General features: G+C 40.4%; 1 protein-coding gene across 2 annotated transcripts in view; it reads right to left on the reverse strand.

The window, feature by feature from the left end:
* LOC108793360 (alcohol dehydrogenase 1-like) overlaps positions 1 to 15,141 on the reverse strand; it is a 26,052-nt gene extending 10,911 nt beyond the window's left edge. The window contains exons 1-7 of one of the 2 annotated variants that reach the window (XM_018564282.1): positions 15,124 to 15,141; positions 9,262 to 9,363; positions 8,083 to 8,224; positions 5,613 to 5,700; positions 3,025 to 3,034; positions 2,424 to 2,636; positions 10 to 270 (exon numbers count right to left, since the gene is read on the reverse strand). In XM_018564282.1, the coding sequence (XP_018419784.1) occupies positions 10 to 270; positions 2,424 to 2,636; positions 3,025 to 3,034; positions 5,613 to 5,700; positions 8,083 to 8,224; positions 9,262 to 9,363; positions 15,124 to 15,141 (834 nt within the window). Of the gene's footprint in view, positions 1 to 9; positions 271 to 2,423; positions 2,644 to 3,024; positions 3,035 to 5,612; positions 5,701 to 8,082; positions 8,225 to 9,261; positions 9,364 to 15,123 lie in introns of both variants that reach the window. The other variant, XM_018564281.1, reaches the window with a different exon arrangement.
* Between the last annotated feature and the right edge of the window lie 278 nt (positions 15,142 to 15,419).

The raw sequence follows: 15,419 nt of genomic DNA on the forward strand, positions 1-15,419 counted from the left end.
ACTACTTACCATAACCTCTGTACTGCCAATACATTCAAAGGAATAATGCACTCCATGTTCTGTCATTTCAGTGATCACCTCCTGGATTGGCTTGCTATAATCATTGGGATTAATACAGTCAGTGGCTCCAAACAGCTTTGCCTTTTCAAACTTGCTGCTGTTTATATCTATAGCAATAATTCTTGATGCTCCAGAAACTTTACATCCAATAATGACCGACAGCCCAATGGCACCCAATCCAAATACAGCACAAGTAGTACCAGGCTCCACCTGTTGGTTAAAAATAGTCAATGTTCCTTTTGTTCAAACTGATTCTTGTCAATGTAATACAATATACCACTGAAGTATTTGTTTTGGATGGTTGCTGCAAAGAGGAATCAAACCCTGGCTTCTAATTATGCCTACCTGCTGCTGCAAACATGAGGCAGTTTTTTCTTCCATGTTTGATTTTTCATTTAAAGGAGAACTATGAGATGAGTGATTTCCACTCACCTCATAGTTCTAGCCGACATTTACATTGTTGTGTTTTAATGCATGCATTGCAATGTGCTAAAATGCATGTGTTCAACTTCCCCATAATACAAGTAGCATCTGCTCTCATCTCAGCACTGCAGTGCATTTTAAAAAACATAGCATATCCATTTTTTCTGTGTTTTGGTGTGTTGGGTAGCCCATATAACTCAATGGCAATGCATCAATATGTACTTAACATGTGTTGGTATTAGACAGGTATTTAAAAAGCCTTAGTCCATTGCTGTTGACTCTATCTACTCAATCTTAAAGAGGAACGTTACCTTTATCTTTAAAATAACCACAAATGCACATTTTATAAATGTTTAGTAATGACAATCTACAAACAGATATAGATAATTGCAGGCTTTTTATTCTTTGCATACATTTTATTTATTTTTTCCCCACTCTTCTGACGGTGACCATTTTTTACTAAGGACAGATTACTATATCTCCCTTTACTTCCTGGAACTCTGGCACATGTGACTAGGACATGTGACCATGCACATCATTTCAGGGTAGGCAAATGCCTTTCCCTGAGATCTCGTGAGATTACAGATAAGATTTCCCAGCAATGCTCTGCTCGTGTAACCTTCTTAGAATGCAAAACTTGGGCACATGATTTGTTCCAAAGTGGACCAGGAAGTGTAAAAAAAGAAATTGAACTTGCACTGATGAATGTAAGATGATTTTAGAACTGTATGCTGATGTGAAAGGGAGTAAAGGTCCACTTTAAAATAGAACTATGATTCAACCTTTTTTGTCTGTAGTTATCTTTAGGGTCACAGGAGGACATTTACTGTGCAGCCGGGAAAGGTCCCAGCAATATTGTCGGAATCCACCCCGCTACCGCTCTCTAGAGGCTGAGCCAGCTGTGCCAATCCCCTTACCATCCATCCCTCCAGTCAGCGCTGGAGTATCGTAGAGGGGAAATCCCTATGTGGAATGATGACTAACAGTCACCGGTCTCTACAGAGAGATGATTGGGAACTGAGCGATCAGCAGTATGTGATCCCTCAGTTCTTGATCTATAGAGCCGACATGTGACCGCTTCAGTGTCACATATCGGCTCTAATTATGGGAATGAGATTATTTCGCTCTCTCCCCATAATTCTCCGTTAAAGTGACAAATGCATTGAAAACGCACATCAATGCATATCGACTATAACGCATTTCAACACACAAAGAAAATGGATATTAAACATGCATAGATCTAAATGGGCCCTGAAACTATGTTATAGAAAAGGCAACAATAATTGGACTTCTCTTATTACAGTAGGAGAAGTTGGGAGCAAAGCCGGGCAGATCTCTTTGTGGATTTCTCACAAAATGATTGATTCACCCCAAGAGATATCCATCCATGGCTGAATTTAAAAAGGAACTCCAAAAAATTTATAAAGTAACCCTTGCAGTGGGGCAAGGGTTAAATGCCCCACAATATTAAAAGTGTCGTCTCTCTCTCCCTGTGCTCTGGCGGTGGAATATTTGTCAGCGTACTCACGTCTAATGTAGCTGCATTAGTCATGACGACGTCACAGGTCTTTAGACCGCTGGAGCCCAGGGGAGAGAAAGCTGGACCAAGGATCAGGTGAGTATATGTTCTTTATTTTAGCCCCTAGACCGAAACGAGCAGTGGGGGGTAGCTCCACTGCAATCATTAATTTTTAGATGTCCTAGAGTTCTTCTTTAAAGTTATTATAGTTTTAAATATGGTGCTTTAGAGTCTTTTCCACAAGAAGTAAGAAGATAACCCAATCTAAGGCAGTTCCATATAGGAGTAGAATATGGCACCTAGTAACATTGGGTGTTTTTTTAAAAAGGGGAGGGGCCCTGGACCGTACATTCAGACCTTGATTTTACTGTAAGTTCCACTTCAAGATAAATTGAACAGGTCAACATATTTATAAAGTTACTTTGGCAGTATTGACAGCCGCTCCATATCCAGTGGGAAAGCCACATCCAAAAAGACAAGCCTTCTCCATGGGTGCTCTGTCAGCAATCTTGGCAACAGCTCCAGCAGGCATCACAATGTATTCAGAAAAGGTGCTGGTCCACAAAAAATGATCCACAACTTTTCCCTTGCAGGAAAACCTTGATGTCTTGTCAAGGAGTACAGTCTGTGGTTCCTTAAAGCTGTAAAAAAAAGGCAGCAAATGATTATGAGCAATAATTTCGTTTTGTCATTTACAAGTGCAGCTATTTATAGGGGTTTTATACTTTAGCCAGAGAATACTCCAATTTCTTGTAAAACGTACTCCAGCCTAAACTTTTGTCTTTAGTTTTGAAAAGAGTGGAGAGGGGTATAAACTAGGGATGCACCGATATATCGGCCGCCAATGCCAATGCTAAATGCCGAAAGTGCCATTTTTCTGCATATACAGCAACGCATCCCTGCTTTCCTTCCTCCCCACTGGGTGCTGCTCTGTGTCCCAGCGGGGAGGAGAGAAAGTGACACAGGCAGCCGAGCGCTGCGGGAGGAGAGCGCTGTGAGCATCCAGCGTATCTCCTCCCCGCACTGCTCAGCCTTCTGTCACAGTGTGTGGGCAGAGACAGCCCGCGCTGTCACAGGAGGCTGAGCTCTCCTTCCTGCACCGCTCGCTCAGCCTCCTGTGACAGCGGTCAGGATAGAGAGCGAGGTACAAACACTCAGCAATCAGTGATCGCTGAGTGTTTTATACATAATTGAGGACATAGTATGGTTACTATAGCCTCAATTATGAATGAATGGGAAGTGATTTACATCACCTCCTGTTCATTCATGATTGTGGATATAGTAAACACACAATGTTCTCATGTTATGAATGGACAGCAACACTCAGTATAGAGGCTTCCTGTTCATTGATAACTGGGGCTGCAGAAGAAGAGATTGAGGACTCTGTGTCCTCAATCTCTTTTTGTATTTCAAAAGGGAAATATCATGGGTCTGTTTAGACCCTAATATTTCCCCGAAGCCCCTAAATGTAAAGTATAAAATAAAAATATTTAATTAAAAATGAATAAAGAAATAAAAATAAATATTAAAAAAATTAAAACGTTTTAAAAAATAAAAATTAAATATTTTTCAAAATTTGAAAAAAATGTAATAAAAAAACGTTTTTGGTTTCGGTTTCGGTGTCGGCCTGACATTTTTTAAAATTTCGGTTTCGTCACAGTTTTGAAATGTCAATTTTGGTGCACCTCTAGTTTAAACTTCTGTACAGTGTTCAATCCTGTTGCAGTGACAACATTGTCCTTTTTTTTTAACAGGGGCAGGTACCAATACAATTCTGTGAAGGACTCCTTAGCATTTCTCTACTCTTGAACAACGAGTCTTTATTATTGCCTGTGTTCATCTAGGAGATGTTCCCTCACTTTCTGGTCTGCAGAAACATCACTAAGACAGTAAGTGAGGAGAACATTTTAACCAACTGGACCACAGAGAGCAGTAAAACATGGCAGTGGTCCTAACCCTTTCACACCCTATACACAAAAATTGGCTGGAGGTACACTGTAATAAATAACTTTTATGTTGTGGTGGGCTGGCAACCTGAGCCCAGCAAATTGTAGATATGGTCAAATGTTCAATGTTTCCGTTACTGTATGTAACATTAAACATATCTGGCCAGTGACTTTTATAGATACAGAACATTCAGCTGGGATGTGAATGAGGTGTTCAAGTAAGACCGAGTAGATGGGAATCTGAGGCTACTGTAACAATTCTAAATGAGCCCCTTATTGGAACTTGTATCTGTAAATAATATATGCTAATGAAGAATTCCAGGCAAATAAAATATTAACCCTTGCAGTGGAGCTATCCCGGCACTGCAAGGGTTAAGTGCTCGATTTGTCTGGGGAGTTAAAAGTCACCCGAACCACGATCCCGGATGGCTGTTAGACTGGTCCCTGCAGCCTGTCTCTTCTTCCACTGTATCTCCTGCGCCCTAATTTACAGATTCCAAGATACTTACTAGCTGTGTCAAAGCTTACTCGTCCCATCCTGCCTCATGGGCTGTCTTACTGACCAATAGGAATGCACATCACATTGACGTGAAAGTAAGAATATGTGGGAGTTAAGAGGGTTCGAGGAACCATTAGCATAACCAGGAAGTGTTGGAGCTTTGCCAGAATGGCTCAGTATGCAGGCGTAGAGGCAGGATTGCAGGCTTTGGTAGGTACAGTATGTAGTATTAACATGTGGCATGTAACATTTTCAAGGGTGTATTTTAAGATACCCCATAAAATTCCAGTGATCCTGAAGTTCAGAGATCTAATGTTATAATGACCTTTTGAGGGGTTTATTGCAATAAACTAATCACCAGCATTGCTTTGAAAGGAGCAAGCAATTTCAGGTAACAAGAGACCACTGTTATTATGAACACCTTTATGTGCTGTGTGGATGGGCTTTTGTTCATTCCAAATAGCTTTTGCATTCCAATACAAGTTCATGGGAATGCAAAACCAGCTTGAAGTAGGTCAAATGCAGATCAGAAGGAGATCAAATGCATATCAAATGCAGCTATCAATTAATTAAATGATCTCAGAAGTGTCTTAAACGGAAGCCATCAACACAAACTTAAAGAAGAACTCCAGACAATACTTTAATTAACCCTTGTAGTAAGGCTACTCCCACACTGCAAGGGTAATATGCTCATTTTTGTCTAGGTGCTTAATAAAAAGTTATACTCACCCGAACCACTGAGCCAGCTCCCTGCTTCTCCGCTCTCTGAAGCCTGTCTCCTCCTACGTGTCGCATTGTGTATAGAATGTGATGACTTAGAGACCTTAGACTGCTGCAGCAGAGAGGGAGAGAGGCTTGAAGGACAGGTCTAAAAACAAGCCAGCTCTGTGGTTCAGGTGAGTATAACTTTGATTTTATCACCTAGATAAAAGCGAACTGTAAATCCTTGCAGTGTGGGAGTAGCCCCACTGCAAGGGTTAATAAACCAGAGTTTTTCTTTAAAGTCCATCAACACAGGCCCTTAAGAGCCCAATATTGCTGAATGTAAAGTCATATTGGTATATGCCATTATTTATTGGTACATATTGCATGTAGAACTTACCTGTTTCCTATTTAAATAATCAACTTTCCGGTGACACAAATAAAAGTTTTCTTGAATACTCACTGTGACTTAAAGCAAAAATTACTTTGTGGATTCAGACACGAGCTGCACTTTCCACACTGAGGAAGACAAAGTGGAACAACTTTATCTCCTGAAACAAGAAAATGATTACAGTGTAGGTGTTATACATTATTTTACTTTTCATTTCAGAATGTATAATTACTTATTTTATACGGTGCAATTAAAAAAAAAATATATATATGCTCAGCGTTAAAGCGGATCTCCAGACTCCCATTATTGCCTTCCACCCAACCCCTCTCTGATTGCTCAGATTAGAAAAAAAACAACTCTAAAGGCCCTTTTTACTCCCCTAAAGCTGTGTTCACGTGATACTGCAGTCCCAAGTCTTCTCTGCTTTTCTTTTTACAGAAGGTGGGTTCCTTCTTGGGGTGTCCTGAAGAGAAGTGGTTTCAGCACAAGGGGACTGTGAGAGACTGGCAAGGGACCATTTGTAGAACTTGATTAATAGTCCCCTACACCCAGAAATGGTACCAACATGTGACCAAGACATTGGTCTTAAATGAGTATATCTTGCTTCACAAGGTAAGGATAAAATGTGCCGGATGAGTTAGAAGGGTATGGGAGGGAGTGGTTGGTTTTGTCAGAGATGGTGTTTAACTTTTAGAATAATTATTGTCCCTTATTATGCTACCTTGTACCTGACAATAAGTTATAATGTATTGTTGTTCAAGCTTAAAATGTATTTCCACTTTTGTAGCTAGATTGGGATAACACCTATTTTATATGTGTTACATGTTCCCATTCACATGATTGGGAACACATAACAAACTAATAGTTGAGTTTTCTCAAATTTGACTGTAAAAGAAGAAACACACTTTATATTTAAGCAAAAAAATTACCATTCACACAAAGTAATAAAATACATATTTCAAGTACTATAAAAAAATAGGGATGTTCAGATACCAAGTACCGTACTCGGTACAAGTACAAGTACATGTACAGATACTTTTCCAGCTCCAAGACTAGACTAGAGAAAAATTCAAAAGTTAGGAGGCAGCTGTCACTTGTAAGGAGCACACGGAGCTCCTGGGATTTGTACATCTCTGCTTTAATGTATGATGTTTTTTTTTTAATAAAGATATATAAGTAATGCACCGATACCATTTTTGCAAGTACAAGTACTGATACTTGTCCAAGTACTCACAGATATAAGTACTGATACATTTTTGTTTATTGTCATGTGACAGTTTTTCTAAAACAATACAGACTAATGATTTCAGGACAGTGGTGGAGCGCCAGAGCTAGGTCCCAGCTTCAACCACTGCAACCCTGGTAGTTCTCGTGAAAATTCCAAGTATCAGCACTGGTATCTGAACTGATATCTGGACATCCCTAAAAAAAAGTCTATACAGTGTACAATAAGGGCAGCTGATCCAAAATCTTAAATAACGCTTATGGGTAGGCAAAGACCCTAGGAATTAGTGCCATTTTATGATACAACCTGTCTAACTGCTATTACCTGCCTATTTAAGGTAAAAAAAAATTAATAGTTCAGCCACCTGTAATTACACTTAGACTAACAAAATTTGTATATGCTGCAGCTCACCAGTCTTTAGATATGGTGGCTGAATTAGTTTTAATTTTTCAGGCTCCTTTCCTTAATTTTAACCTGGTAATCCTGCCAGTAACACCCTTCATGTCCTAGGGCAGTGGTGGCGAACCTTGGCACTCCAGCTGTGCCAAAACTACAAATCCCAACATGCATCTGCCTCTGGGAGTTATGTCTGTGGCTGTCAGAGCCTTGCAATGCCTGATGGGACTCGTAGTTCCAAAAAAGCTGGAGTGCCAAGGTTCGCCACCACTGTCCTAGGGTGACAAAACTTACTCACTGTACTGTATCTATGGAGGAATAGAGTTGTCACCCTAGGCTGCTGTTGAAATTTGAACTACTAACCCCTCCTTCTCACCTCATCCCAATTACATCTGGAAGAGAAGTTTCATAGTTCACAAAACACAAGTTGGGGAAGTTCATAACATTGTTTGAGATATCAATGCAGTGCACAGACATTTACAAGTACTATTTTTTTTTTCAGGTCAAATGTAATATTAGGAAAATACCAAAATTATGGCCAATAGATGGAGCTAGGAAGTGTAGGAAATAAGTATTTATTTCCTCTGCTCCTCAGCTCCATCTAGTGGCCATAATGTGGTATTTTACTAATATTACATTCGACCTGAAACAAAAAATATGCTAAGAACATTCTTTTTTTCTGCCTCCATTCACACAGAGTGAACATTCATGGAGTTTTGGTAGAAAACACTTATTTATACAGTTAATATTTATTTATACAGATCGCTACCATAGAGCAAACAAAGGGAAATTTGAGGGGGAATAAAGGCAGAATCATTTAACTCCAAATGGGGGCAATCCCTCAAAATGAGCTATTAAAGTTGTAAGCCATTCAAATGTGTATAAATGGAGGTTAAATGTATTTTTTTTAAATGTGAATACCTGGTTTTAGTCCAGTTACACTTTTTCCAATACTTTCAATTATTCCAGCTCCTTCATGGCCCAAAATAACTGGAAAATTCACTCCTCCTATATCACCATGGAGTGCATGGTCATCTGTTCGACATATGCCTGTGCTTACCATCTAAACACATTAGAAACCCAAAATATAGATTATAGGTTAAAAAAAAGCTTGATTACTGAATGAACATACTATACATATACATTTCCTGGACTCGCTGCTAGTATGGCTAAATTAGCATTACTGTAGAAGTTCTACGGATGAAGACAGATTTGTGAGAGAAAATTGTATCTCTGGGGGCTCCTTTAAAAGGGACATGGCTGCGCTTCTGACAAAAAAAAAAAATGCACATGTCTAAAGCACAACGATGAGCTGTGTGCTGTAAAAAAGAAAGGCAATGAAAAAAAAATAAAAAAATTAGGAGGAGAGCCTGTTTATATGACCTGTCAAAGTCACATGACTGGCTCTCCAATCATGGCACTCTCTTTGCTCCACTGAGCAGCTCCACAAAGAGAACTTTGTGGAGCTGCACTGGCTACACATCATTGCCCTTATGAATGGCCACAGTGTGCGCAGTAAAGTGCTGTATAACGGAGAGAGGCTAGCGTTGGCTGCTCTCCATAATAAATGAACCCCCTAGTGTCCAGTACTTGAAATTGCTAAGTGCATCCCAACTCTCATTGTGATGCTTCATGCTTTCCAGAAAGTACTTGGATTTCACGGGTAAAAAAACACTCCCAAAGCAACTGTGCTCTAGTCTTACAGTAGAGGAAAACAGAAGAGGAGGAAGCCAACTACTAAGAGACTTACACATATAATGAACTTGGACAGTGCATGCAGGGAAGGACGGTAAATGAGATTGTGACTCTGTGTGTGTGGTGGGGGGGTGGGTTGTTCCAGACAGTGCAGGTAGGGAAAGAATCAGGGGAGGGCAGGGAGGCAAGGTAAAATTAGAGCCTCCAAGCCATGTCTTGTGCCCCATAGACCAAATCAGATTTTTTTAGCTGCCTTGGTTGGATACCGGATCAAACATGCAGTGCATTGCACAATCGGAAGTCCAGTGATGGCAACACATCTCACCACAAGCTTTCAGCACTAAAGAAAGTTCACTATATAAGTATGGAGTCTGGACAACAGAAACAAAAATAGGAAATCTTGACCTTAATCCGAACTTCATCTGCTTTTGGTGGTTGCACCTCAACCTCTTCAATCGACAGTGGCTGATTTGGGGCCCAGGCTACAGCCGCTTTGCATTTTATAACCTATAAACAAAACATACATTCAAATAATGATATCAGTACAAGTGTTGTCTCATGGTGCTATTAGAAATTACTGGGTGTATTTGGTATATTAGGACAAGGAACGATTTGAACCCTTTTCATTGCTAGACCCATTGCATTAATTTTGCACACACATACAAAAGTGTAAATTTTTTTAAACATAAAAACACACTTAAAAGAGGTCCTGTAGAATAATATGTTGGAAGCTGCAGTTTTCGATGCCACACGATATTTACGCTATTGTTTATCATATCTATATTTTCAGGGAAAAAATACACTCAGATTAATTGTACTGCACACAAACACAATATAATACCCAAGTATAAATAAAGAGGTTGTATTGAGTAAATAGATACTAAATATGTAAAGCTCCAAAACTGTGCTCGCCGGTGAAAACTTATGGTACCCAAATTTCTACAGCAGTTTTGAAAGCCTTTACATGCCATCAGTTAAGAGTTAACCATGCATTATGGTTCTAGAATTATTGCTCTCACTCTGATGTGCCCGGTGATACCTAATATGTGTGGAGCAATCACTCCACTTTATTGCTATCACAAGAGGGCGGACAAACCCCCTATGTGATAGCATAGTGCAGGTGACAGCTTCTCTTTAAGGAGATATTAGGGACCTGCTAGAATCCTTGAGGTGTATTTATAAACAATTCGCAGAGCCGTTTGTTCTGCGAAACTCTGCAAATGCTCATTCTGTGTGAATAGAGGCAAAAACGAACATTCTTAGCATATTTCTTTTCAAGTCAAATGTAACATTAGAATAACATAGAACTAGATAGAGCTGAGGAGCATGGGGAAGAAGTATGTATTTCCTCTGCTCCATCTAGTGGCCATAATGTGAAATTTTACTAATTGCATTCAACCTGAAAAGAAAAAATACTAAGAACTTTCTTTTTTTGCCTCTGATTGCACAGAACGTACATTCATCTAGTTTTGCAGGATGAATGGCTCTGCAAATTTTTTATAAATACATTCCCTAATATCACCTTTGTACTCTGCCTTCTTTTGGGGCTGGTGATCATTTTCTACAGATTCCTGGACGGTGCTGACTCCCATGCCAGGGGGGTGGCACTTTCTCAGCAGTGTAAAAAGGATCAGGTGATGAGTTTATCCATTTAAATAGCAATGGCTTTACATGAATAATGCTTCCCTATGAACCACTCTAGTATAACGTGGCCAACATTCCTCATCAAGTTTGCCAAATACAGAAATTTCAGGTGTGCAGGATGAAGTTGTTGTAATGAATTTGGGTTTTTCTAAAAATCAATAATAACTGGACAATTCCAAATAAGATGTACAAAGTCTGCCTGTGGCTGAAAACATCTTATACAAGTGAACATGCATTAATTTTTTTTTGCAGTCAAATATTATTATTATTATACAGGATTTATATAGCGCCAACAGTTTGTGCAGCGCTTTACAAAATAAGGAAGACATTACAATATAATTCAAGACAAGATGGTAAGGAGGGCCCTGCCCATGAGGGCTTACAATCTAAAAGGGTGGGGCCAGTGATACATGAGGAAGGAGCTGTGTGGGGATGAATTGTTTGAGAATGTGATAGTTCAATGGTTAGGTTGAGGTGGGATAGGCTTCCCTGAAGAGATTAGTCTTTCGTAGGGCTGCGGAAATTAACGATTAATCCTTCGACTAATCGTTAATTTTTTTGATCGATCAAAATTATTTTGATCGATCAAAGTCATACTCACCTCTCCGCCGGCTTCCGGGTCTTCCACGACGTCACCGGACTCCTCCCTCCTTCCACAAGTGGCTCTGTCAGCTAACGAAGGGAAGGGGGGTGGAGTCCGGTGACGTTGATGTCCGTGACGTCACTGGACCCCTCCCGCTTTCCTTCGTTACCCGATGGAGTACTGGGACAAGTTTTGAGATATATCCGGGGAGTTGTGGATGGCTTTATAAGTGGTTGTTAATATTTTAATTTTATCCTTTGGGCGAGTGGAAGCCAGTGCAGGGATTGACAGAGGGGGGTTGCAGACACTGAGCGGTTGGTTAGGTGGATAAGTCTGGCAGCAGCATTCATGATAGATTGAAAAGGGGATAACCTGTGTAGTGGTAGCCCAATGATGAGGGAGTTGCAATAGTCAAGACGGGAGATAACAAGTGAGTGGATAAGTAAATAGGAGATAAATATGTTTGATGTATTATATATATATTTAAAAACAACCTGTAGTTACCTAATTGTAGTTGCTGGCAATACCTAAACTGGCCATACACCTATAGATTATCTGCAGATTTTCTATGGTCAGATAGAAAAAGTGCAACAGATTCCTCCATCTACGCTAAACTGTGTGGATGGAGGAATCTCCCACTGGGCCAAACTTCAGTATCTTGCTACTCGGCCCCGCTGGCTCTCAAAATATCTGAACAATGCTTGCATCCAATCAGATTGTTCAGGTATTTTGACAGCCAGTGGGGCGGACTAGCAAGATACTGAAGTTTGGCCCAGTTAGAGATTCCTCCATCTTTTTCCATCTCACCATAGAAAATCTGCAGATAATCTATAGGCGTATGGCCAGCTTAACACACATCATCCCTTTGTAGACATAATTGGAATAAAGAGTTGCCAGCAAGAGGAGACTTGCCCAGTCTAGTATAAAGGAAATAGGAATATAAAGTGGAAATAACGCTTTAGGGCCCTGTGACTTTAAATGCCTAGTCAATGTAATTTTAAAATCAGGATACAAGCTTTTAAAATCTGCGGCTAAATATGCCAAGAAAAAAAACCCTGATGAAACGACCATGAAGGTACTTGTTCAGGAACTTCCTGCTATAGAGTGACAACTCTCTGTTCCTGTCTTATTGACACCCTGCCACATGGGCTTCTGATAGGGACTGGTTCAACACACAATATAGAGGTATAGTCCACTGTTCTCACCATCAGGAACCCCGTGCTGAGAAATGCCATACAGCCATCACTGAAGCATGTGCATGTAGACAGGATGTCGTTACAAAGATGCTGCAGGAGATGCAGGATGAAGAAGGGGTGAAAACAAGTATTTTATTAATAAATAAAAATGGAATAGTTTCTGACACCCTTTGCTTTAGCAAACGAAATATCATTTATTTAGGGCTCATTAACACGGAGGTGAAAAACACTGAGGTACAAAATTGGATAGTTTTTTATGGGTCTGAACTGAGCTGTATTGTATGCTTTGGATGTTCAGATACCAGTCCCGATACTTGGCATTTTCACAAGAACTACCAGGGTTGCAGCGGTTGTAGCTGGGACTTAGCCCTGGCACTCCAGCAGTATCCTGAAATCATTAGTCTGTATTGTTTTAGAAAAACTGTCACATGACAATAAACAAAAATGTATCAGTACTTATATCTGTGAGTACTTGGACAAGTATCAGTATTTGCGCTTAAAAAAATGGTATCGGTACATCCCTTATATATATTTATATTTTTAAAACCATACATTAAAACAGGGATCCACAAATCCCAGGAGCTCCGTATGCTCCTTAAAAATGACAACTGCCTTTTGAATTTTTCTCCAGTTTAGTCTTGGAGTTGGAAAAGTATCTGTACTTGTACCGAGTACGGTACTTGCTATCTGAACATCCCTACTTTGGACCCATGCACGCAGCTGCATTTAACCCAAGTATTATTGCACAGTGTCAAGATCCGTAAAATTAGAATAGAAAAATCTGTGTCTCTAGTCAGTAATTTACACGTGTATGCATCTAAACATGTGTAACTGCATGTGCATGCTTCAATCTACACATGCATACATTTGAGCTAATGGAATGGAGGAAGAATTTTGTGGATCTTTAGTTTACTCATATAAACACATTAACAGAAGCACTTCATTAATCATTAGAGGCATCTTTTTCGCAAGATTTTGATGTCAGCCTCTGCCAGAAAGATCCTGTGTAGAAATTAGTAAATTAATCATGGCAACTACATAAGCCCTTTGGGTTTTCTAAGAAAATGTAGTACTAATTATTTATTTGTAATACAAGTAATGTTGCAGTTACCGCTCCAAGCTCACTCCCGTGATGGACTACAATCTCAGTACAAATTAGTAAACTAAACATGAGATTGTAGTCCATCATGGGAGTGAGCTTGGAGTGGTGGCTACTTTACAATACACACAGGGACCATGGGGAACAAAACTAGCCACCCTCCAGAAGGAAGGACAGTGTCAGCACCAATTCAGAGATGATTTGAGGATCTAAAAATGAGTGATAAACAAATAAGATGCATTTTTGTTAATAGTTAAGGTTCTTGAATGTATTTGTAAGGTTTAACTTCTGGGTTAAGTGTTCCTTTAAAGGAGAACTATGAGGTGAGTGATTTCCATCTCATCCTCAGTTAGGATGTGACAAAAGAAGCTGTCACAGGTCGGCTCTATTGATCGGGAAGTGAGCAGAACCATGCACCGATCTGTTCACTCCCCAATCGTCTCCCTGCAGTGAGCTATGACTGTCAGTCACCGCTACCCACAGGGATCCCCCCAGTTCCCCGGTCCGATCCTCCAGCGCTGAGTGGAGGAACGAACAGGGGAGGGCACGAGCACGGCTGGCTCTGCCTCTAGATAGGAGAGCCAGCTGTCACTTACGCAGCTGGGTGGATCTCCACAGTATTGCCGGGATCCGTCCCGGCTGCGGCGCTCTCAGTATATGGCGGACAATAGCCCGCAATATACTGAGCTTTGGGTCACGGGAGGACGTTAGCATATGTCCTCCCATGACCCTAAAGAGAACTATGGTAAAAAACACTTACCCCATAGTTCTCTTTTAACTCCTGAGTTTAGTGTCACTATAAGTAGCAATAACACTGTTTGCAAGAACTGACTTTAACGTACAGATTCATGGTATCAAGTTGTAAAATGCTGCAAACATATAAATCAAGGTAATCTCTTTTATGAATTAGCCAAAGTGACCTTTCTATACACGTAGTAAAAATACCAATAGTAGAACACATAATAAGCTATGTGAATTAAAGGAGAACTATGGGGTAAGTGTTTTCCCCCATAGTTCTCCTAAGGGTCACGGAAGGACACAAACTAGCGTCCTCCCGTGACCCAAAGCTCAGTATACCGCGAGCTACAGCTCGCGGTATACTGAGATCGCCACAGCCGGGACGGATCCCAACATCGATGTCGAGATCCGCCCAGCTGCATGAGTGACAGCTGGCTCTGCCTATCTAGAGGCAGAGCCAGCTGTACGCGCCCCCTCCCCCGTCCGTTCCGCCCATCAGCACTGGAGGATCGGAGCGGGGAGGGGGGAATCCCTGCAGGGAGCCGTGAGTGACAGTCACGGCTATATGCAGGGACAGGATCGAGATGTGAGCGAGTGACAGTATGTGTTCGCTCTCTTCCCGATCTATTGAGCCGACGTGTGACAGTTTCATTATTACATGTCGGCTCGAACTATGAGGATGAGTGAAAATGACTCACCTCATAGTTCTCCTTTAACTTATATTTCCAAGGAAAGTCATATCAGAACCTTATATATCATGTACTATTTATAAAGACTCATCACACATTCACTGAACCTTTGCCAAAAAACTTTCCTTCAGTACGTTAAACATTCTCCGCAAATTCACTGATTTGAATATTCACTGACATAGCAGACACATTCACTGCTTTAAACTTATGGCATGTGTTGCTGGGAATGTGTAAATATACCCATAGTTTTCTAAATATACCTCTAAGAATGTAAAGCAAAAATTCTTCGGGTTATGCTATAAAGCTGAAATCTTTTACCTTTCCTGCAGTACTCATGGTTACAACACTGTCGTCTCGTTAGCAAAAGAAATGTTCAGCCAACTTATTTGAGTTCATTATAAGAGTTTCTTTCTCAGGACACACCTACTCAATACATGCAAAAACTTGCTGCATAACATGTTGCATAATTCCCTGATGTGCAAAAAAGACTGGATTTTGGAGATAAATCTGTACACACTGGGCAACATTAGTAGCATATCACTTAGTCTGATCAGATATTTGCTTTGAAGTTATAAACTTTGATCAGTGTAAATTTGAATAACCAGAAAATTGAG

This window comes from Nanorana parkeri, unplaced genomic scaffold (assembly GCF_000935625.1).
Source record: "Nanorana parkeri isolate BGI_ZX_2015 unplaced genomic scaffold, ASM93562v1 scaffold742, whole genome shotgun sequence".
Lineage (NCBI taxonomy): Eukaryota > Metazoa > Chordata > Amphibia > Anura > Dicroglossidae > Nanorana > Nanorana parkeri.